Source organism: Pteronotus mesoamericanus, unplaced genomic scaffold, assembly GCF_021234165.1.
Source record: "Pteronotus mesoamericanus isolate MK-2021 breed Mesoamerican mustached bat unplaced genomic scaffold, CSHL_Meso_final contig_347, whole genome shotgun sequence".
In the NCBI taxonomy this organism is placed as follows: Eukaryota; Metazoa; Chordata; class Mammalia; order Chiroptera; family Mormoopidae; genus Pteronotus; species Pteronotus mesoamericanus.
Genome location: NW_026555137.1, coordinates 14,755,577 through 14,777,695, shown reverse-complemented (window position 1 = coordinate 14,777,695; position 22,119 = coordinate 14,755,577). Strand labels below are relative to the sequence as shown.

The 22,119-nt window shown below is 41.9% G+C and overlaps 2 protein-coding genes across 2 annotated transcripts in view; both read right to left on the bottom strand.

The window, feature by feature from the left end:
- OPN3 (opsin 3) overlaps positions 1–22,119 on the bottom strand; it is a 33,012-nt gene that overhangs the window by 4,936 nt on the left and 5,957 nt on the right. Inside the window, exon 2 of the mRNA XM_054576708.1 lies at positions 1,667–1,986. Within this exon, the coding sequence (XP_054432683.1) occupies positions 1,667–1,986 (320 nt within the window). The remainder of the gene's footprint in view (positions 1–1,666; positions 1,987–22,119) is intronic.
- On the bottom strand, positions 19,141–21,471 carry CHML (CHM like Rab escort protein). Its single transcript, XM_054576706.1, has one exon. The coding sequence runs from the start codon at positions 21,204–21,206 to the stop codon at positions 19,245–19,247; it is 1,962 nt and encodes a 653-aa protein (XP_054432681.1). The 5' UTR covers positions 21,207–21,471; the 3' UTR covers positions 19,141–19,244.

Genomic DNA, 22,119 nt, shown 5'->3' with positions numbered 1-22,119 from the left:
GAACGATAAGACTGGGTCTCTGCTCTTGAGGAATTAACTCACTGCTTGGCGAGGGTGACAAACACACAGGCTGCTTCCCTAAGTGATATGTGCTGGGGGGAGGTGAGCAGGGAGGATTATGGGAATACACAGGATGGGTAGTCAGTTCAGAGGTAGGTTAGAGGCAGAATACCCACATCTTAGCCTTCAGAGGTGATTAGGAGTTAGCCAAGTAAGGAGAAGAGACAGAAGAATGTTCCAGAGAAAGAATGAATGTTAAGGCAAAGTGGTAAAAAGAACACATGTCAGGTTCTAGAAACAATTAAGATTGCAATTGGCTAAAACCAGAGGTGGCCAGAGGGAGAGCATGTCAAGAAATTATCAGAACAGGCAGCCAGGAGATGGCCTTGCTGGACTTGGTGGTCATACTCAGGGACTTTGTGTTTCATCATGAAGGCAATGGAACTACTACAGGATTTTAAGGTAGGCAGGGATGTGAGAATATTTGTATTTGAGAACAGTTACTCTGGCGGTAGTGTGAAGGAAACGGACTAGAGGAAAGCAAGAACGAAGGGAGGAAAACGAAGGTCTATTAGAACTGAGTCTGTGGCTATGGGAAAGGGGGGAAATGATACATGAAAAAATATTTGAGGTTGAATAGATAAAAATTAATAACTGGTTGGATGTGTGGGAAAACAAGGATGAACAGTAGTCAAAGACTACTCTTTAATTTCTGGGTAGCTAGGAATGACGATGGTTCACTGAGAAAGGGAATGGATGTAACAGATTTGAGGGGGAAAGATGACCAATTCATCTTCACATGGTTGAATTTCACTAGTCTGTGGACCGTCCAAGTGGAGATATTCAATAGGCAATTGACTGTGCAGATCTAATAGAGGTCAGAAGAACAACCTGGATCAGATATAGAGATTTCATAGTCATCAAGCTATTGCTAGGAAGAGAAGTCCTAGTAACACATTAGATTTGTCCAAGGCTAGTATCTAGCATGAAATGAGAGAGTATAGAATGCAGGGGAGGCCCATGGAAAAGAAGCCCTTGACAGAGACTTGAGAAGGTGGGCCAGACAGACAGCAATAAAGATATGAGATGAGTGGATTAAAAAGATGTGGTACAGTTACACAGTGGAATACTACAGAACTGTAAAAAAGAAGTTCTTACCCTTTGTACCAGCTGGAATATGGAGTGCGCCCCACATGGTAACTTCAGACGTCATTCCTGCTACACCCAACAGGAAATCTGCCTGGGGTCAGTTCTTGTCCTTTATGACTCAAAGGTGATCTCCCAGCAAAATACCTGTGCTAATCTTTCATGGATTTATGTGATCCTTCTGTGAATAAAATTATGAGGAGTGTGGAATTCCCTTCATTAGAGTTCTTAAATGCTGAGTGTGCTAGAAAACAAAGGGGTTTGGGGAGGAAGTTATAGTTGATTTTTTCTGTCCAAAACCCCTTTCCAGTTTGGACTGGTGGCATAGAAAGAATAAATATTATTCCTCATTGACCTTTCCCAGAGTGATTCATACTGCAAAATTCTATCAAATGGGAAGAGCTGCTTAGCTGTGGGCAGCTACTGATCACTTAGGACGAGTTTCGTTCTCTTCAATTTCACACAAAATTTCCTACCCTGGACACAGTTGGGGGAAGGGCATTCAAAGTCTTCAACTCACCATTCGAATGGAATACAGAATATGGCCATAGCAATGGGCTATGACGCCCACGGGCACCACCAGACAGCCAAGAAATAAGAAAAGCACAAAGGAGGAATCGTTGGCGTCCTTGGATTTCCAGTCGACAGCGCAGCCTAGTCCATGTACATCCAGGATGTACCTGTTCCAGCCCAGGAGAGGGGCTCCTGACCACGCCAGCGAGTACAGCCAGATGTAGGTAATGGCTCTCCAGGCCCAGGAAAAATTGATCACTCTGGCCTGGACCACGCGAATATAACGTTCGTAGGCCAGCACTGTTAGGGTGGTCACAGAAACAATCCCTGCAGGGAGAGAAAGGGCGACAATGGAGCATGGCACCGGGGAAGGCAGCCGGCCCGGAGGGCTACCTTCCCACACTCCGCCAGAGACACCTGAGCGTGTCTGGAGCCCACAACGGACCCCAAATGCTGCACTAAGAGGAATACCGTCTCACTATCCTCAGGAAATTCGATAGGAAATATATTTACCCATAAAGGAAAACGTGGACTAGAAAACGGCATGTGGTTTGCAGCAGGACAAAAATAAAAGCCCTACAAGCAGCTGACCCGATGACCCTATTGCATTCAATTTCCCGCAAAGAAAAGCTCTGGAGCGAGTCAACGTGAATCACTAAAGCGAGTCTCACATGGTGTTTCCTCCCGTCAGCTGTGTCTGACTCAGCTGTTAGAAATAAAGTCAGAGTGGGTACCACAAGTGTGAAGGGACCAAAGTCATGGTCTCAATCACGCAGGAGGCCACCTCAGCCACCTGCCAGCGGATGGCGGTCTAGGAACAGGTCCGCGGCTAGGACTGCTGGCGAGGGAGTGAAGTCTTCAGTGCTGCCACGGTCCTCATTTATCCCTCTATTTGCAATAAACACACTTTTACAGTGTTATTTGCCTATTTCTCTGCCTCTCCCCCAGTCACTTATTCAGTCGGCACGCTGACACAGGAGGTTCGGGGACGGCAGAGGCTCAGCACGCGAGCTGTCTGGGGGCAAGACAGATGCGCGAGCAGCTGGGACGCCGCGCCAGGTGTGGGGGCTGCAATTCTGACGCGGTGGATTGTGGGACCCACAGAGGACGGGGCCTTTGTGGACAAGGCAGGAGACGCACTGAAGAGCCTTGTACCAGAGCATCGAGGCCACGGAAGGGTCTCGGAGGACGAGGAGGGGAGAGAAAGTTAGAAAGAGCAGATGAGGCCATACGGAGAAAGACTTCCAATTTCCTGTTAAGGTTTTTTGTTTGTTTTGTTGTTTTTCTTTAAAAAAAAAAACAACCTTTTTCCTGTATAAAATAGTAGATAGTAAGTATGTTAGTCCGTCGTGTTTTTTAAGCATGAAAGGGACAATGGTTAGGTTCTCCTTAACCATTGGCCTCCGTTCCCCTCTGAGAGGACTTATTCCGGCAGTACCGTAGAGCTCCAAACACCGGCCAGGGCGTGGGGACCAGCTGGCAGGCTGCTGCGACAGCCCGGGCAAGATACCATGGGGTCTGAAGAAGGGCACCTTAAAAAGTTTGAAAACAATGACGTATGAATTTTAGAGACATTTAACAACATCGGCAGAACTCATCAGCTTATTAAATGTGAAGCGTGGAAGAAAAGAGAGGCGTAAAGAATAACGTAGAAATACAGCATAGGGAATATAGTCTGTGATATTGTAATAACTTTGTATGGTGACTATGTATGGATACTAGACTTATCAGGGTGACCACTTTGTGTAAGGTATATAAATGTCTAATCACGATGTTGTAAAGCTGAAACTAATATGACATTGTATGTCAACTGCAATCAGTTGGTGGGAATGCAGACTGGCGAGGCTCCTCTGGAAAACAGAATGGAACTTCCTCAAAAAATTTAAAATGTAACGGCCTTATGACACAGCAGTTCCACTGCTGGGACTATGCCCTAAGAATCCTGAAACACCAATTCAAAAGAACTTACACACTCCTATGCTCACAGCAGTGCTATTTATAACAGCTAATTCTTGGAAACAGCCGAGGGCTCATCAGTAGATGAGTGGATCGAAAAACTGTGGTACACGAACACAGCTGAATACTATGCGGCAGAAAGAAAGAATGAAGTCCTACCTTTTGCGACAGCATGGCTGGACCTGGAGAACATTATGCTACATAAAATGAGCCCATCGGAGAAAGAAAAATACCGTACGACCTCACATATCACTGGAATCTAATGAACAAAATAACCTAATGAGGAAAACAGCACCAGAGACATGGACACATGGAAGAGACAGATAGCTGTAGGAGGGGAGGGGGGAGAGGAGGAACGGTGGGAGGAGAAGGGGGGATTAGTCAAAGGACATGTGTGAACAGCACCAGAGACATGGACAACAGAGGGAAGGCTGACTGCGTGAGAGGGCTGGGCTGCGTAAAGGGGAGCAAAAGGGAAACAGATGGGACACCTGTGATAGAATAAACAATACGAAATTAATTAATTAAGAAAATAACTTGGAGATTTCTAACCTGTGTGATAAGCAGAGTGATTACATTAATAGAGAGAAAAACTACACGGTGTATGAGCAGATATGAAGGAGAAAATGAAATTGCGAGTTTCCTACATTAGCAAAAATATCTGTTAGATGAATAGGTCAAAAAAGGTTGTAAAACTGGTTCTAATGGAAGATGAAAAGAGGACTGGTCTCATGAGAAGTAGGGTAGGGGTGTGGAGGGTAGGTTTTCAAGACGCCTGGGAGTGAGCCCCAGCTCCCCACTCAATGGCTCTGTGACTGGCAAGTCATGAAATCTCTTTAGACTTTAGCTCTATTTTTGTTTACATAAAATTGAAAATCCCTTCACATAATAAAATTTTTATGACTTTACAATTATGGACGTGTGAAATGGAGAGATCCTAGACTCAGAAAGCAATTGATGGAACATTGGTAATATTCATTTAGATCATGACAGGCTTTTGGTTTTTCGGGGGGAAGGAGGGCATGGTATTATGCCCAGTGTCTGATATCTGTGGCTATCAGTAAATGCTCACTGAATAAATGAGTGAATGTCCAGTAAATACATAAATGGCTGGAAGAAGACTGGGTTTTGAAATATGACAGAGGAAATACTTCAGAAAGTAGTGATATGGTTAGAGCAACAAGTTGATATAATTTTAACTTTCATTCATATATTCATTCATTTAGTTATTTATTAAATATTTATTGCTTATCTGCATGTGTCAGTCATTTTACTAGAAAACAGATGTAAAGAAGTGAGTGAAATAAGTGTCTCATGGAACTTACAGAGCAGTGCGTACAAGAGATAACAATTATAAAAAACAATGGAGCATCATGCGGACTGAGAGACGCCTTTGTACCCTTTGTATCTTCCCATAAATCGACAGCTAGTCAGGCATCTATAACCCAACAAAGGTTCCCCTGCTCAACACACGGATGCCTGAGAGGTCCACACATCGGCACATCTGGTGGAGGGCATCTTAGAACGCCTGGGGAGGTGGGACAATGGGAGGACAGGGACGGTGCCCGTAGACATGGCCACCTGGCTGTGCCCACGGCCCCAGACAATGCAGTACCCATGAAGGAGCTGGGATGAGGCTCCCACACGCCTGGTGGAGGGAAAGAGGGGCAGGAGCAGCGCCCTCACCAGAGCCCGGCAGCACAGACACGCCTATGGTCTCCGACAGCACCCCTGGCCCTGGGTAGTCAGGTAGCATCGCAGACGTTGGGCTGGCTCTTACCCACCTCATCCCCCCACCATGGTGGTGGTCCCTCTAGAATCAGGAGACTCAGATCCAGCAGGGGCATCCACCACCCCCGTCACCCAGGCAGTGATACCCATAACCATAGTGACACTCCCCACAGTGACCCTGGAGGCACAGAGAACAGGCTGACAGTTGACAAAGGGGAGGGGCATTGGGAGGCTTGTGAACAAGGCGAAGGGATAAAGCAGCACCGATCGGTAGCTACAGAATGTGGAGGCGGAGATCACAGCATGGGAATGTGGCCCATCATATCGCGATGACTGTGCATGGGGCCAGGTGGGTGCCTAAAACATCAGGGGGACCACTCTGTAAAGTACCTGATTTTCTAACCACTTTGCTGTACATCGGAAACTAATACAGGATATTACTGAATGTAAACTACAATTGAAAAAATGTTTTTAATTTTAAAGAAAACAAAAACTGAATTATACCACTATCTATTGGAAAGCAGAAGAAAAACATCTGGTCGAACTGATAAATTATTAAAATCAACATGGTACCTAAATGAGAAAAGTGTTCACTACTTCAGAGGCACCAGCGGAGGAACAACCCATCAAGCACTATGAACAACCAAAATAACACAGTCATACAGAAAGAAACTTCCAGAAACCAAACTCAAAATCATGGAAGACTGTGATCTAAATGAGAAAGCAAAAGGACAGCCATGAGGACAGTCAACAAGATGTAAGAAAACTCTGAAAAGCAGCCCAGTGAGCTCAGGTCTAAAATGAATAAACAGAAGGAGTATTTTACCAAAGAGATTTAAACTATAAAAAGGACCAAACAGAAATTCTGGAGCTAAAGAAATCAGTAAATGAGATGAAGAATTCAGTGGAAAGCACTGGAAATAGAGAAGACTGTACGGAAAAGAAAATTAATGAGCTCAAAGATAGACATTGAGAAACATACACAAATGCTCCCGATCAAGGTCATTTCCCCACACTGGCCAGGACATGTCCCCATGGGAGAGTCAAATCTCTAGACTCTGGGTAAGCACGTTTATACCAAACAGAATAGGTGCAGAGCAGGTGCTTAGAACAGGTTTGGACATACCCCAGATCAGTTCATTCCTATGTGTTAGATTAAAAAGTGACTATGACAATGCCAAGGCCTTCAAGGAGCTCGCATTCCAGAGAAGCGGTTACAGAGAGACACCCCAAGACCAACAGCAGAAGGAAGAATATCCAATACCGGGAAAGACTTTCTCTGGGAAGTAGGTACCACCCAAGTGAGTCTTGAATATTAAGCACATTTTAAGCAGATGAATACAGAAGGGTGGAGCGTGGGGCGGGGGTAGTTAACTCTTTCCCAGGAAGAGGGAACAGCTTGTATAAACACATGGAGACCTGACAGAACTGGTACCATTTGGATTCCTGCAAATAATTCAATACAGTAGAAGCAGGGACTTATAATAAGGGAGAAGTCAAGAACTAGGGGCTCTCCCAGAAGACCCTTAAATGGCAGGCAAGGATTTTGAAATGGATCTCAAGGGCTCCGAGGAGCCATTGAAATGCTTTTGTGGTCTTATGTGTCTGTAGAATTCTAGAATTTTGTTTTACTTTCTCGTTTTTGCTCTTGCAGATTTCCTTATGAAAAATTCCCTTGGGCTGCATTATGGAAGAAAGATCGTGGGGAGGGACAAACCTGGCTACTGAGAAGCCGACCGGAGAAATACAATTACGCTGATGAGAAAGGGAGCTAATGAAGCGACATGGGGAAAAGAGTCGGGAAGGGGACAGTTTCATGTTTATGCTGCCTGTTGCAAGCCCTGACCTGATGCTTCCGCTTTAGTAGACCGGGGACATAGCCTGAGGATCTGCGTGGTCAGGAGGTTGCCCATCTCTGCTTAGGCTTCAGAGTCTCCCACTGTGACCTCCATCCTTCACAGCAGGGCAGCGACACCCAAGTCTCTGTCCAGCTTGTAGCTCAGGACTGGGAAAATATTGCCAGACCTCAGTACTCCATGGGGCGAGTCTGTTCAATGAGATCTTCACATATATCGCAGGGTTTCAGCAGTTTAGTTTTCTTCTTCATCTTATATTATTTTGTGCACCTGCCTTTTGTTCCTTTATTATCATTATTTTTAGGTATCTTTTGTTCTATCTAAGAAGCCTACATATTTAAGAAATAGAGGAGAGAGACATGCCTCAGCAGAGAGACCAGTTTCTACATATATTTTCAGATATAACTGAGGATCGTCCCAGGCAAGCAAATAGTACACACCCTACAAATCGGTGCTATTGAGTCTTTTACATTTGTGTCCTTTGTTCTTGAGAGATCTTTCCATACCAACATTCCAGAAAATTTTCAGGGATGCAAATTTTTCAAACTCTCTTGTATTTTTCCCCTTCTGCTGCTCAGAGGCTGCATGTTAGGTGCTCATAAACTGCCCCACGTAAAATAAACTGAACCGGAGCATCCGTTTGACTTAACACTTCACAAAGCAGGATTTCAGGGGACACCAAATACTATGTCGCTCACAAAGCTTCAGCTCTGCAAAGGGGACCTTGTCTCATTTATATCGACTGCTCTAATTTTCATAATATTTTACTCACCTCTAGCTTTTACTCCTCTCTACCTATTCCCTTGCCTTTTGCATGTCCGCTGCTTCTTCTAGCCCCCAAAGCCATCGACCCATGTTTTATAGAACCAGAGGCAGGCTATCAGAAAAGGACCGAAGGTGACGCAATTTGAAAAGGAGCTGTTATATATCTAACTAAATACCCTGGATGTGTGAGGCTTTCCCTGGAGTAGGCAGATGCCAATTTCCAGAACCCATTAGCAAGGGAGGACCTTGATGAGGAGACAGTGGCACTTTCACCAGGAAAAGAGATACAGAGTGAAAACTAATGCTGCTTTCTAGGGAATTTTCTCACATCATGGCAAGCAGAGTGAAGCCTGGCCGCGCAAGAAGCTTAGGCTTATTCTCGGTAAATAAGATGAAACTCTTCCAGGACAAACCACAGCTTAAAAGCACAGCGTCTGCTCCAGGAGTGTCTAAACCTTCTGTGAGTGTTCTCGTGGCTCTAGCATGCGGGGCCCTGAGCTTAGTGTTGGGGGAAGCACAGTCATAATGTCCCTGATGGCAATGGGGGGAAGTGACGTAAAAAGCCTAAGCAAAATAGAAAATTCGTATCCAAAGTGCCATGCAAGACAATGAAAAACCTCAGTGCCGTAGGAGCTCAGAGAGAGGAGAGATCACCGAGGACTTGGAAAATGCGAGGGCTTTATCTAAAAGGGTGGGACTGAAGGAGAGTGAGAAAATCCATTTGAAAACTTACCCAGCGTTTACCGCGCCCAGCAGTCCCAGGTTTTCTTAGGTGCCCCAGAGCACTGCTAGCCAGCAGAACTAGACTGTGAGCCCTGTAACAGCGGGAGTTTCATTTTGCCACCTCACACCGGGCCGGTGTTGATGGAGCAGAGTCTTACAGCAGCATGAGGGATGTGCCTGGGAAGCAGCAGTGAGACAAATGGCCCCCTGTTCACACATGTGGCCCTGGCACCCGTGGGGGATGAACGGTTAGCTCAGCGACTCCAGGGTATTGCAGCCTCAGCCACCATTTTGTTTGGCCAGGAAGCCTGCACAGACTTTTGACACTAGCCGTCTCGTGCGAGAACATGCCCTGGGCAGCAGACAGATGAGTCACAAGCAGATCTAAGTTCCTGATGTGACTTCCCCAACAGCCGTCGGGTTCAACAGTCTCCCCTGCCTCCCCGGACCTTCCCCTTATGTGGCCCTTAGATTAGGCCCCTGTGGAACTTATCGAAGCCCTGCTCTTCCTGGTTTGAAGTGACCAGTCTGGCCTCAGCCCAGGAACCCCAAAAAGTTCACCCAGAGACCCCAATAAAGGCGTGTGCCCAGGTCCTGCGCCTCTCTCTGTGCCTTCTGCCTTGGCCTCCCTGTGAGACCCTCAAAGTACACCACAGACTTCCCGCAGGACCCGCAGTCATAAACTCTATTTCAGCTTCCCGTGTAATCTGGTGCTGAACTGAGATTCACCATCGGGCACCCTGCACTCCATTTAACAAATATTATTTTAACGAAGTCGTAAGAGGGTGTTAGGAAAAGACACAGCTACTGCTTGGAGGTGGGAAGTCAGGGTCCTTGGGGGCAGCCAGGGCTATGAGAAAGGAGGGTGAGGAGACGCTCAGAGAGGATGTTGCAGATGCAGGGGAGTTTACTGTTCGTGAGGGGAGGCTCTGAGCACGCACAGTGGGAACCGAGGGTTGGACCGGGTCAAGCAATACCCTGAGCCATGAGGAGGTGGGAGTCTAGCCAGGGCCGACTGGAGAGGCTTGTCCTATTGGCAACAACTGGCTTGAGCAGGAATGTGAGGTACAATGGGATTCATTCTAACTATCCTTTTTTGTGGGGGTAGGGAAAATGTTTCCAGGGTCTGGGCCCTGAATGACTTGCTTGGTGGGTGTTGATTTCAGGAACAAGTGTTTTCTTAGATTACATCAATTCTTCACTATTCTAATAGTGATGTGAGGAGAGACAGGACAACGTAACCATCGAGGACACTGGACTCAGGTTCGAAGCCCCCCTTTTTTTATGTGACCTTGAACAAGTTAACTTCCTGGTGGTTTAATTTCTTTAAGTATAAAGTGGGGTAACAGTGGCACCGAACAACCTCACAGAGTTGTGATGAAGGTTAAGAGTTAGGCACTCAACATGCATGAAGCACTTAGAGTGCTAGCCATGGGCATTATAATCCATTGGCCATAAATTTATGCACATTTGTGATTACCTCCTTAGGAATCCTTGGCAATATGATTGTTAGGTGAGCAGGTGTACAGATTTTTAATGCGTTCAATACAACTTGTTAAAATACCCACCGGAAGATCAATTACATCCCCACCACCAGACACTGAAGATTGTTTTTGCTCCCTCGTACTTTCAAAGTACTGTCACAAAGCAGGACAACCAGCCACCACCCATCAACCACTTACAACTGCCCTATTTACTCACTGAGCCAGAACATAGGAGCGGTGCCCAGTAATCTGTATTTTAAAGACATTGCCATTTGCTTCAATCGATAAATCACTCAATTACTAAAACCTTAGTTCACCCAACCTCTTTGCAATAGCAACACTTTAGACCAGGTTCTTTTTGAAATTCCCCTTAACTTCTAAAACCTCTCTCCTACCCCATCCCCTATTTCAATGCCAGCTTTTTTTGTTTCCTTATAAGGAAAAACTAAAAAAGATTATCTTGTGTAACTGGAAGTTCCATGTGGCGGTGGCTTCAGGCATTGGATCTAATGGAAATAGAATATGGGCCACGTAAGCCTGAAATAACCTCGGGACTCTGTCTCTCCTCCCTTCATTCGCTTGCTTGCTCTCTTTTTGGCATAAGTCTCAGACAGTCCCTGGTAATTAAGGTACAAACCAGCAGCCTCTGACTCACATCCTTGAGGCGTAACAAGCTTGCAAGGGGAAAAACGTGTGCACCTAGGAAGCCTAGAGAAGAAATTTTCCTAGCCCATGACTAATCCAGGGGCAGGAGTTGCGTCAAACCAGCCAGGGCGCCGTGTCCTCATTCCCAGTAGGTCCACACCTCTCACTGAATCGTCTTCTGATTTCTCTTCCTTTCTAACAGCACTCACATCCAGTCACTGAGTCACGCTCACTTAATCGCAGTAGCTCTCAGATCTGCCCTTCTCTGTCCTAACTGCCTAACTGCTATCACCCCGTCAGACCCTCGCCATCGCTTGCCAGACTATTTCAATAGCCTTCCCTCTGGTCTCCTCCCTACCTTCCTCCCCCGTTGGATGGACCCTCCCATAGACACTACGGTTATAGCTCCAACTGCGACCCATCTTCTTTGTTTAACAACATTAAGGGCTGCTCTGCTAGGACGCAGAACTCCTTAGCCCTCAGATACCTTCCAGAACCATCTCCTGATTACCTGGTGTGACCAAAACCAAACCCACTCGCTTTTCTTCCAAACACATCCCCAATCTTGGTTACATGTATGACGCTCATTCAAGTACCAAAGCTGAAATTCTAGTCACCTTCAATTCCTTTCTCTTTCTACCTTATCTGCAACATAGTCATAGTCCAGCTCCTATGGGTCTGTCTCCGAATTTGTCTCTTCGTGGTTCATTCCCATCACCCCGCCCTACTCAGGTCTCGTCATGGCTTTCCTCCTTCCAGTCACCTGCATCTAGTTTCTGCACCTTCTTTCTGGCCCCATGCCACGCTGCCACCAGGCTAACGCCTCTTCAGCCTTATCTAGGAAAACTTTCAACAGCCCCCTCCTCCGCTGAAAGCAGCCCCATGATCTTCGAGACCGCTGAGTGTGTGCAGCCCGTCCCACGTGCCCTGCCACGTGTCCCACACCCTGCCACGCCCCCGATGCCCCCGCTTCCGTTTCTGCTGTTCTCCCAACACAGAGTGTGTGTGTGTTTTTCACACCAGCCTGAAGAAACCCTTCTCAACTCACGGGGCCCAGGTCTTTTCTCTCATGAAGCCTTCCTAGATTTCCCCAGATTTAAAATAACTTCTCTGTGCATCCATTAAAGTTTATCCCTCCATCACAGAAATGATCTCTGCCCGATTACTGTAGTGGTTAATTGTTCAGCAATGTCAGTACCAATGGAAGGGGAGTTCCGCTGCTTAGGAACTCTGTGAAACTTCAGGAATTTACTGAGCCTACTTCTCGTCGACACAGAAACATTAATACCTATCTCACAGGATTATTTTAAAAACTGACGTCATATATATATATATGTGTGTGTATATATATACACATATATATATATATCTCCTGCTGAGGTTAAAAACTGAGGTGTATATGTATATATATGTGTGTGTGTGTATATATATATGTATATATATATATATAACCTCACAGCAGGAAGTGTAATTTCTGCTACACAGCAGTTCCTTGTTCCTGGAGTTAATCTGATACCTCTCTGAAGACATTACATCACTCTGTGAACAATGGTCTTCTCCCTCTTCCAACATGTCCGCTCACTCTAATTACCCAAATCTTACTTTATAGGATTTTTTGTTGAAAAATAAGTGTACTCTTAAAATTCTAGAAGCCACGACTTTTAAAATAGTGATTTATGTGATATGCAATCTTTTATGTAATGAAGGCAAAGCAGAAGTTACATTTCAATTCTAATGAATGGATCTGAATGCTTACCGAAAGTCCAGGCAAGTCACGTAATTCCTGCACGTCTTATCTGTAAAATGGGTATAAATGCCTGCCTTTTCTTACCTCAAAGAGCTGTCCTGAGGTGCACGTAAAAACATGTAGTTGTCAGGAGAAAAGGCAGTGTTCCTACAAATGCGGGAGAACAGTGGTCATAATATTCATGCTGGAATCAAATTCTTTCAACCGAATCGCTCAGCTTCTTTGTTCAAGCCTTACAGAAAGCGGGAGGTATCATGTCCCCTGCTGCTGAACTGTGAACACATTTGGTTGTTGGTTAAAAGGATAAGAGGGATACTGGAAACAGTGCTTTGTTATAATAAAGGTAAAAATACTAACATTAAAAAATTTTAAATCTCCAAAAAGAAGCCACTACTTTGAAGCAAGAAGAGCATGACTTCCATTCGTCCTGCCAAGAAGGTAAATGAAAGTAATCCTAAATCAGATGTCTTGGTCTTGAAATTTTCTTATGGGCGCCTCTCCTTTTGGTTTCTTTACACTTCCTGCTCCCTGAGCTCTCAGTGCTTGGGCTTCTGAGGCCCTATCTTGTATACATTCTCTTCACTTCTTCCCCAGGCAAGACCGAAAATTCTGGTTAATGTCAGGAACTTTTTAATTAACTGAATGTTAGCTGAAGTAGATATCAGAAAGTATTAATAATCTACCATTTAATGTAAAAGATATTTACTTTTAGAGAGGGAAGGAGAAAGAGAAGGAGAGAACATGGATATGAGTTACACTGATCAGTTGCTTCTCGCACACCCTAAACTGGAGACCTGGCCTGCAACTCAGGTATATGCCCTGACCAGGAATTAAACCGGCGACCTTTCAGTTCATAGGCCGGCACTCAATCCACTGAGCCACACCAGCCAGGGTTACCATTTAACTTATGAAGCTCACTTCCAGCAGCCTAATAAAAGGTTTCAGAGCCCCTTTAAAGGAATATCATCAAAGATGAGGTTCTTCTTTATTTTTCTTTTCTTTTGGGAAAGGAGGTAGTTATAATGGGCAGTATGATGGATAGAAAACATCTTAGTTCTCATTAAGGTAAAAGGTATGCATGTCCTCTAAGAGAATGGTTCTCAGGTACAGAAAACCTGTCTTACTCATTTTTCTATTTGTAATTCTTAGAGAAATGCCAATTGATCACTCACAGCTGATGTTCAACTGATGTTTGCAGAGTTAAATCACCTTGATATGGATCTCTCAGGCTAAGAAGAAAGCCCAGCCCAGCATCCTCGGTCCCCTGAGAGCTGTTCTCAGCTTGGGGTCTCCCTGAAAACGCTCCCCAGACCGAGGCTTGGCCTTCTGGGATTCCCTCTAGGAATTTCTTCCAGGATTCCCAGGATTCCCTCTAGAAATCCAAACCCAACCTTTATTTCCTGGACCTCCAAGGTTCCCAAATGAAGTGTATTCTTGGATTTGGAAACACACTTCAACCAGTAGGTAATGTCTTCATGCTGATGCCCTGGGATACATTAATACTATTTCTATTATTTCTACCTCTGGCTCTGAGGTTTCCATTAAAAAAAAAAGTATCATCACAATATGGCTTCTCATTTCTTAATGCTGGGTAACTGAGAACATATACAAAAGATACAAAATCCATTCTGACCAAGAATGCTTCCCATCAAGAGTTGTAAAACTTGTTACCAACATTTTTGGAAATTATCTTTTAAATTTAACATTTAACAATACATATACTTTTTAATCTAAAGGAGAATTTTAGAAGTTTCCAAGGAATCAATTTCTCACCAATTCAGTAAACCATTATACCATTAATCTTTTATTTTTCATGGTACACATCAGTATTTTACAGAAAAAAAAAGAACCCGATGTTAAATTCCAATTAATTACATTCTCTTCTGACTCTTTCTTGTTTATGTACATAAACAGTAAATATAATTTATGTTCTAACACTTTGAGTCTCGTTGAAACATTTTTCCATACAATTTTACATATATGATTATTTAATGGCTACATGTTTTTGATAGCAATAGCAATACATGAATTTTACTTATACATTTCTCAATTATTAGGATTTTTTAAAATCTCAAATGGATGGAATTACTAGAAATATCTTTAAACAAGTAGTTTTTTTCTTTTATCTTCCTGGATATATGCTTCTCAAAGTAGGTTAGATCTATCAAAAGATAGATTGGTTTTAGAGCTCTTATTATAGTTTTCTAAATAGTTCTTTAAAAAAAAACTACTAATATACAATGCTGCTGGAACAAGGAAACATGTAGTGGAAAAATTTTTGCTACTAGCATGAACTAGGTCAAAGTTGTTTCAACTTGCATTTTTAATATTAGGAAATCTGAGTATCATTCTAAGGATTTACTTTTATTTGTATTTTCTCATTTGTGCCAATCCTTTTAATAAACTTGCCTAATAAAAAGTAGAAAACTTTATGGATTAGCATCTCCCTTTAAAAAAAAATATTAAGCATTTAATCTATATATAATGCAAGTACCTTTTTCTAATCTGGTCTCTTCTTTGCCTTCTATTTAGTACATTTTTAATTTTTTTTAGTCAATCTCATCTATTTAATCTTTTTCATTGCCATAACATTTCCTTTGTGCCATTATTGGAATGAGAATTGTAGTGTCTTTATTTTTAGCTTGATACTTAACATTTTAATTCATCATCTGGAATGAATTATTATATAATTTGGATCTCATTTCTTTTTTCATACTGATAGTCAGCTAATCTTTCCCCTGGTAGTTATTGTGGATTTCTTTCCAATTGGCTTACTAGTCTTAGTTCAACTTTCTACTTGGTACACAGTACATTCAGAAAGTCTGCTTAATAGCACATTTTAAGGATTTGAAGTAAAAGACTCCCTTTTTTCTCAAGTTAAAAAGACCTATCTTTCCTTGCTTATTTTCCTAAATAACTGATCACAATTCTGTCAAGTTCTCTAAAGCTTCCAGTTGGAATGTTAAGTGGCGCTGTAGTAACTCTACACACTAATGGCACCCACTCCCATTCCTTTGGACATTTCATGTACATTAATTTAATCCTCAGAATAATTCTGCAAAGAATTATTTCTATTTTATAGATTATGAAATTGAAGCTTAGAGTGATTTTTCCCAAGATTATACAACTGGCGAGTAGTATAGTGATGGCTCTAAGTTTGGTTTTCAGACTCCCTATTTCCTTCTTTTCCATTACATTAGGGTGTAGTTCCTTCAGCCTGCTTCTATATGAGCATCTTTCTTAATCTATCCCAATATAGTTTTATAACACTTTATATTTTAGCTTGTCACTGCTGAAATCTAGAAATGAGATTAATTTTTTAAAGACTGTATATTCCGCAACTCCCTGAGTTAGTCTTTTATTGTCAGTATGTTTATATATTATAGATTTCACTAGATACAAAGTCATGTTTTAGAAAATGCGCCACTTTCTTTCCTCATCTTTCCCATTCAGTGACTGCTCATTAAGATTTTATTACAAGCTCCTTCAACGATATGTAAATAGTGTCAAGACTGTTTATTTTCTGGTTGAGAAATGTTTTCTTTATATTTGCCTAATAGGAATGATTTCAGTTCTTGGTTTTAAGAAATTATTTATCACACTCTGAGAAACCAATACAATCCTTACCAGAGATAATTAAGTCAAAGATGAATGATGTTATTCAGATTTTTAAAGTTATCTGTAATTTGAATTTTTTACTATTTTGCTCTGTTGAACACTGGCATTATAATCCTGAGTCATAGAAATAGTTACAGGCACACTTCAGAGATATTGTGGATTCAGTTATACAATAAAGTGAATATTGCAATAAAGTCAAGTCACATGAATTTTTTGGTTTTTCCAGTGCATATCAAAGCATGTTTACATTATACTACAGTCTATTAAGTGTGCACAGCATTATGTCTAAAAAAAATTACTTAATTGCTAAAAAATGCAAATCCTTATCTTTTTGCTGGTGGAGGGTCACTTTCAATTTGTAAAAAAAAAAAAAAAAAAAAAAGGAACATCTACAAAGTGCCATAAAGCAAAGTGCAATAAAATGAGGTATGCCTACATTTTATTTGTTGTGTATTATTTGACTATATTTTCCATTTTGCATCTGTTCAGAATTAGACCCTTTTCAAAATGTTTGACTTCTAGTATTAAGGCCATATTTACCTCAAAATGCAAAAATTAGCATATCATCATTCATGATAAATATATTACTTACTCTTCGAACATTTGAAAAAGTACACTAAGAAGCCCATTAGGGTAAGATTCTAACTCATCAGAAAACTATACTAGGCTACAGTATCCCCTGATTTTTAAGGCTTTTTTTTTTGTTATAACTTTTCTCATTTCTGATTTTGTATTCGTTTTTAAAACCACCCTTATTTTGGACTAGTTTAACACTTCTTTTCTGTTTCTACTACATCTAGCTCCACCATTTTTTGCAACTTCTGTTTCTTTTCTCAAATTCTCATTATATTCATATTGAAACTGAATTTTTTTTTTCAATAGGTCTGGATTACCTTCACCTCCATTTTATTTTTCATCTTATATTCTTTTTTTAACTTTAATGACTAATTCTTAGGTCTATTTTTGGTATTTTGGCTGGATATAAACTTTAGGGTCCGTCCAATAATACTTTACTATATTAAAAAAGCTATAAAAATATTAATACCAAATTATGACTTCTCTACTTTCAGTAAGGTGTAAATTACTTAAATCTTTCTTGTTTCATTTTCCTCACACATACAAGAGCAACAAAAGACTATTCAGAGCATATTTTGGCTTAGTACATCTGTATTTTTTTATGACACCATGTTCAGATCAAAAAATACATTAAGCAGCATTATTTTGTTAAAACTTAGCCAAATTCTGTTTCTGAGTACACAGCTCAAAGCTACATTTATTTTTAATTTATATTTTAAAATATATTTATGGATTTTAGAGAGGGAGGGAGAGAAACATTGATGTGAGAAACATCTGTTGCCTCTCATATGCACCCCAACCGGGGATAGAACTCTCAACCTTTTGGTATGCAGACGATGCTCCAGCTGAGCCACACCAGCCAGGGCTTACTCAATCTTCACATTTGTCTACTTCAATAAGAAGCTGGAGACCAATTACTGTCAAGTTTTCTTCACCAGCAGCACTAGACTGCCTTTCATGTGCAATTTTCTTCTACCACAGTACCTGCACTCTTCTACCAGTTAACGTTAGGGGGAAGACTTGGAGATCATTAAAGCCCGGATTCCAATGTTGCCTCTTCTCCATGCCAGACTCTTGAGCAAATTACGAATTGTCTTTATTTCCTCTTTGAAAACGTATTCAATAACTTCTGCCTCTCAGGTTCAGAAACCTTAATGGGAGAGCATAGTAAGAGCCCAGGTCATAGTAAACACTCATTTGCCAAACAAAAACTCACTGAAGGGCTCTCTCCCTACAGGATTACCTGTCTCTGACTGAGGAACACAAAAGGGACTAACAGGAAAGGATGTTTACCTCCTTGGGCAGCTCCACAGGCTTTCACTGCTGCAATAACATCATCAGATTTATGACTTCTGGTGGTTCTGGAAACAAATACAGAATTCTATCCTCTGCATAGGTAACAGCTAAGAGGCCGGAGTGATTATGAAGGTGGTTACTCAACATGTGTGAGACAGGACACAACGGAAGGGACATGGTAAGTAAATCCTTAGATTCACTCCTGTCAGTTGTAGTTAGTGCTGCTAACGACAGCGGTACAGCCAACGAGGAGGAACGCTCACCCGCACTGAGAAGCTTGGGGAGGCAACTCCAGGTTAAAGCTGACTCCCTTGGTTTCTCCTTAGGAATTTCAGAACAGTCATTCTGAAGTGCCTTTTTCCTGGGGCAATTTATCTTTTCTTTTGGCCTCAGTTACTGTTGGGATATTCTTTTCTTTCAGGTGCCAGTGCAGGGTTCTGCAGAAATTTTCTGAAGTATTAAACCAAAACTAATCTTATCCCCTAGATTTTCTTTGGACCAAACCTCCCAAGAATGAGCTCTTCAACAAGTAAGGGAACTCTCTGGCACTTTTTCTGAAGTACAAGATTGTGGTGGTGATGTTGCCTCATGGGTTAAAGGGTCAAATAGGAGAATTCAAGAGTAACACATAAACATCAGACCTTCACAAATAAAGATCATGCAAAGCTAATCTTTTAATCCGACAAAATGTATTTTATATTGGCACTTGCATTAGTTGCTATTGCTACCGTGTATATATATTATTTACAAAAGACCCACATAATCTATTGTGTGTTTTATTCAGAGGTGGTAGAAACTGTAATAGCTGCAAAGTAAAATATTCCTTAGATACTGTCACTGTAGACAATAACACCTGAAGATCATTAGCATATACAATACGACCTTCCTTTAAGCACAGTGGCTAATATGGAACTGTCACATAAATACCCAATTCTAAAATAAAGCTAACTCTGTTTAAGATTCTGTATCATGGAGTACATTCTGAAACAAACAGTCCAATAACTAATAAATCAGTTACTTATAGGTTAACAAAGATATCTCTTTGTTAAGTCAACATCTTAAAGTCAACATCTGCATAGCATTCATCATATAACCCCTCTAATTATGCATATAAGAAACTGTCCTTTAAATGAGAGTATTCTGATGCTAGGATGAAGGCCCAAAATAGCACTTCCAGTTTCCTTTTTCCTAATTTTGAAGGTCCTTCCCTGGGCCTTCTAGGTTTTTGGTTCCTTCAGAGAACTCTGGTTTGGCCATTATTGCATTATTGGCTCCAGAGGCCTCTGGTTGCTTGTCGTCACCATCATAAATAATGTCTTCTGGATTTGGAGGTGGGGGGCAGAATTCTTCTCCTGGAAAGATCTCCTGGAAAAGCGTTTCGGCCTGCCTGACCGCATGCTCATTTCCCAGTCCACAGTCAGGCCCGGAGCAGACATAAACATTGGGAGGTAAGCCATTATATGAGCTCCTGCCGATTCCTGAGGAATCTCTCATATTAAAATAAAGGGCCCACAAGAGTCTTGGCTTCGTAAGTTCTTCCTTGTCCATTTCTGCTTCTACATAGGGGGTGAACAATTGCTTCACCACTGATTCTAAGTCTTCTCTTGCTGTTTTAGAAGATGAACAGGTCAGATGGACCAGATAGGTACCTTTCATGCATGTCATGGTTGAAGAACATAATTCAGTGACCCGAACAGCGCATGCTCCTGGGTCCACCGGAGGCACTGTCAAAACAGAAATCTGCTGGTCTGAGTCTGTTTTTAGTACAGATCGATCTGTAATGAGCACCGCTCTGGAGATCTGCTTATATTGCACATTCGAGCATGTTTCCTCAGAGAGGCAACTGTCCTCCACAATAAAATACTTAGCATTTATCCTTTGACCTAAGTGATCTATAATGGCTTTACACCTTCCAGATTCTTTGTCAACCACAAGGCATTGTGCTTTATGGCGAAGACAATAAATTCCACCAAAAACTGCACACATTCTGCAGAAACACTGGGGAATTTCTCCTTGGCCATACAAAGGAAATAAAAACGGAGTGTTGCCAAACCGTCCAAGACACCGAAGGAAGTTTTTTGTTGCTTTAAGGCCATCTATTGTAGTGCTGGATGACTCCGTCATTGCAATTGAGTGTAGTATAAAATGTTGGAGGTTGGGGGTTAGATTTTTAGTTTTTAAGTACTCTGCAAATGAGCACTGTATGAACTCTTGGTATTCATCAGGATGTTGTTCATAGTCTACACAAAATGTAAGAAACTTCATTAGCATCCTCTTTTCTACCATACTGAGTTCTTTGCTATTGAAGACATCTGCTCTGGAACAAGGCACCTGTTCTACTTTTCCTTCTCGAAATGCAAGAATCCTAGTGACGTTTTTAAATTCAGCATAACGACTAACATTTGATTTGATTAAAAGATCAATCAGCAATCCTTGAGAATACAGCAACTTTGATACCAAGTCAATATTAAACCTCCTGCCTTCTTTAACTATTTGAGAGTACGTAATCCTAGTTCTCTTTGGTTGATCAGTGCTGTCTTCGACTATAGGTTTGTTTTTGTCTTTATCTCTGTCTGAAATTGTGTGTATAGAAGTTTTATCTCCACAATATTTTTCTTTTGTCTGAGTTTCCCTTATATCAGTTACTTCTGGTAAGATTTCGCCCCCGTTGTTTGGAGCGTCTTTGGCAGGCATTTCGAAGCTGGTAACATATGAGTGTGTTTCTTGAGTCAGGCATGCAGGGTCCAAAGGGTTAGCGGGGGTACTAGATGCTGCAAAGGAAGGGTTTTCCCGCAAAGCATCATCTTCTTCAATATTGTCACCCATATCCTGACTGGCATAACAAAACACTTCCGTGTGCTGAATGGTGTCATCCTTCCTACAGAGAGTGACAGCTCCTTCTGTTTCCTGGATCAGGTCTTGCCACACGGCAGTGCTCCTGTCCCCAACGTCTCTGCTTTGCTGATACTCCTTCAACCAGGAGAGCAAGCTGGAAAAGCTGAAACTAGCCCAGTTTCCTCCATAGTAACTTCTTGAATCAATATGCAGAACTCTCTGACCACTTCTTGCACATGCGGCTGCAAGGATGGATTCAGGCAAACCTGTCCCTATAATGACTACATCAAACTCTGTGGGAAGACTGTCTGCCATTCTGGAAGGGAGAGTGTCTGGTGACAGCTGCCAATGAAGGAAATGCGTATGAATCCGGGCTGAGGGCTCAGGTGAGGTGTAAATATGCTGTAATAAAATCTCTCCTTGTGATGTTCCAGATCGTCCCAGAAGTACCGAGGTTGCAGGTCCTAGCTGTGCTGTTACCTTTTTAGTGTGTTTTTTTCCTTATAGGTCAGTAGCATAAAAACATGACCAAGGACATCTAATCATATCTGAGAATAATAAAACGGATGGGTGGTTTTCGTTTCTGCATTTCATCTTAGCAGTAAATGTCAAAATGCATCACATGCATTTGTGACTGGAACTTTTCTGTGAAAGAAAATTTAAGAAATAATACAATTGTAAACAATATTAGGAAAAAAGTAATTTCATGCAACAGTAATTACAATTCATTACAGCCTGACTTGTTATTAAGACAAAAGCCTCTACTAAAGCAAGTCATTAAATGCTTCCTCACATATTTCCTAATTTCTTAGAAATGAGTGACACAGACATACTCCCCCAAACCAGGCAATTCAATAATGAAGAATGGACATAATAATGTCCTACAATAATAGACACCTAACACAATACAATTCTGTAACTCTTGCTTTTAATAAAACTAGTATTTTCAAACAGCATAGTATTTGAATAAAACTATACACAATGGTGAGCTTAGACTATAAGAAATGTGTGGCTCCACTGTGTCTATGGAAACAGGCTATTTGTGACGTGCACATTGTCACGACTAGGAATATTCCAGGGCCCAGTGCAGCCTGTGGGCGATTCTAGGACAGCTGCATAGAAGACTTTGCCACACCCCATCCACCCTTAGGATCTTGTCGTGGAAACAGGAGACTATTTCAACTAAATTAACCAGATTACCACAAAACCATTGATTCAGTAAAACAAC

Coding starts and splice junctions, on each gene's coding strand:
- CHML (XM_054576706.1), bottom strand. CDS start 21,206: ATGGCAGACAGTCTTCCCACAGAGTTTGATGTAGTCATTATAGGGACA.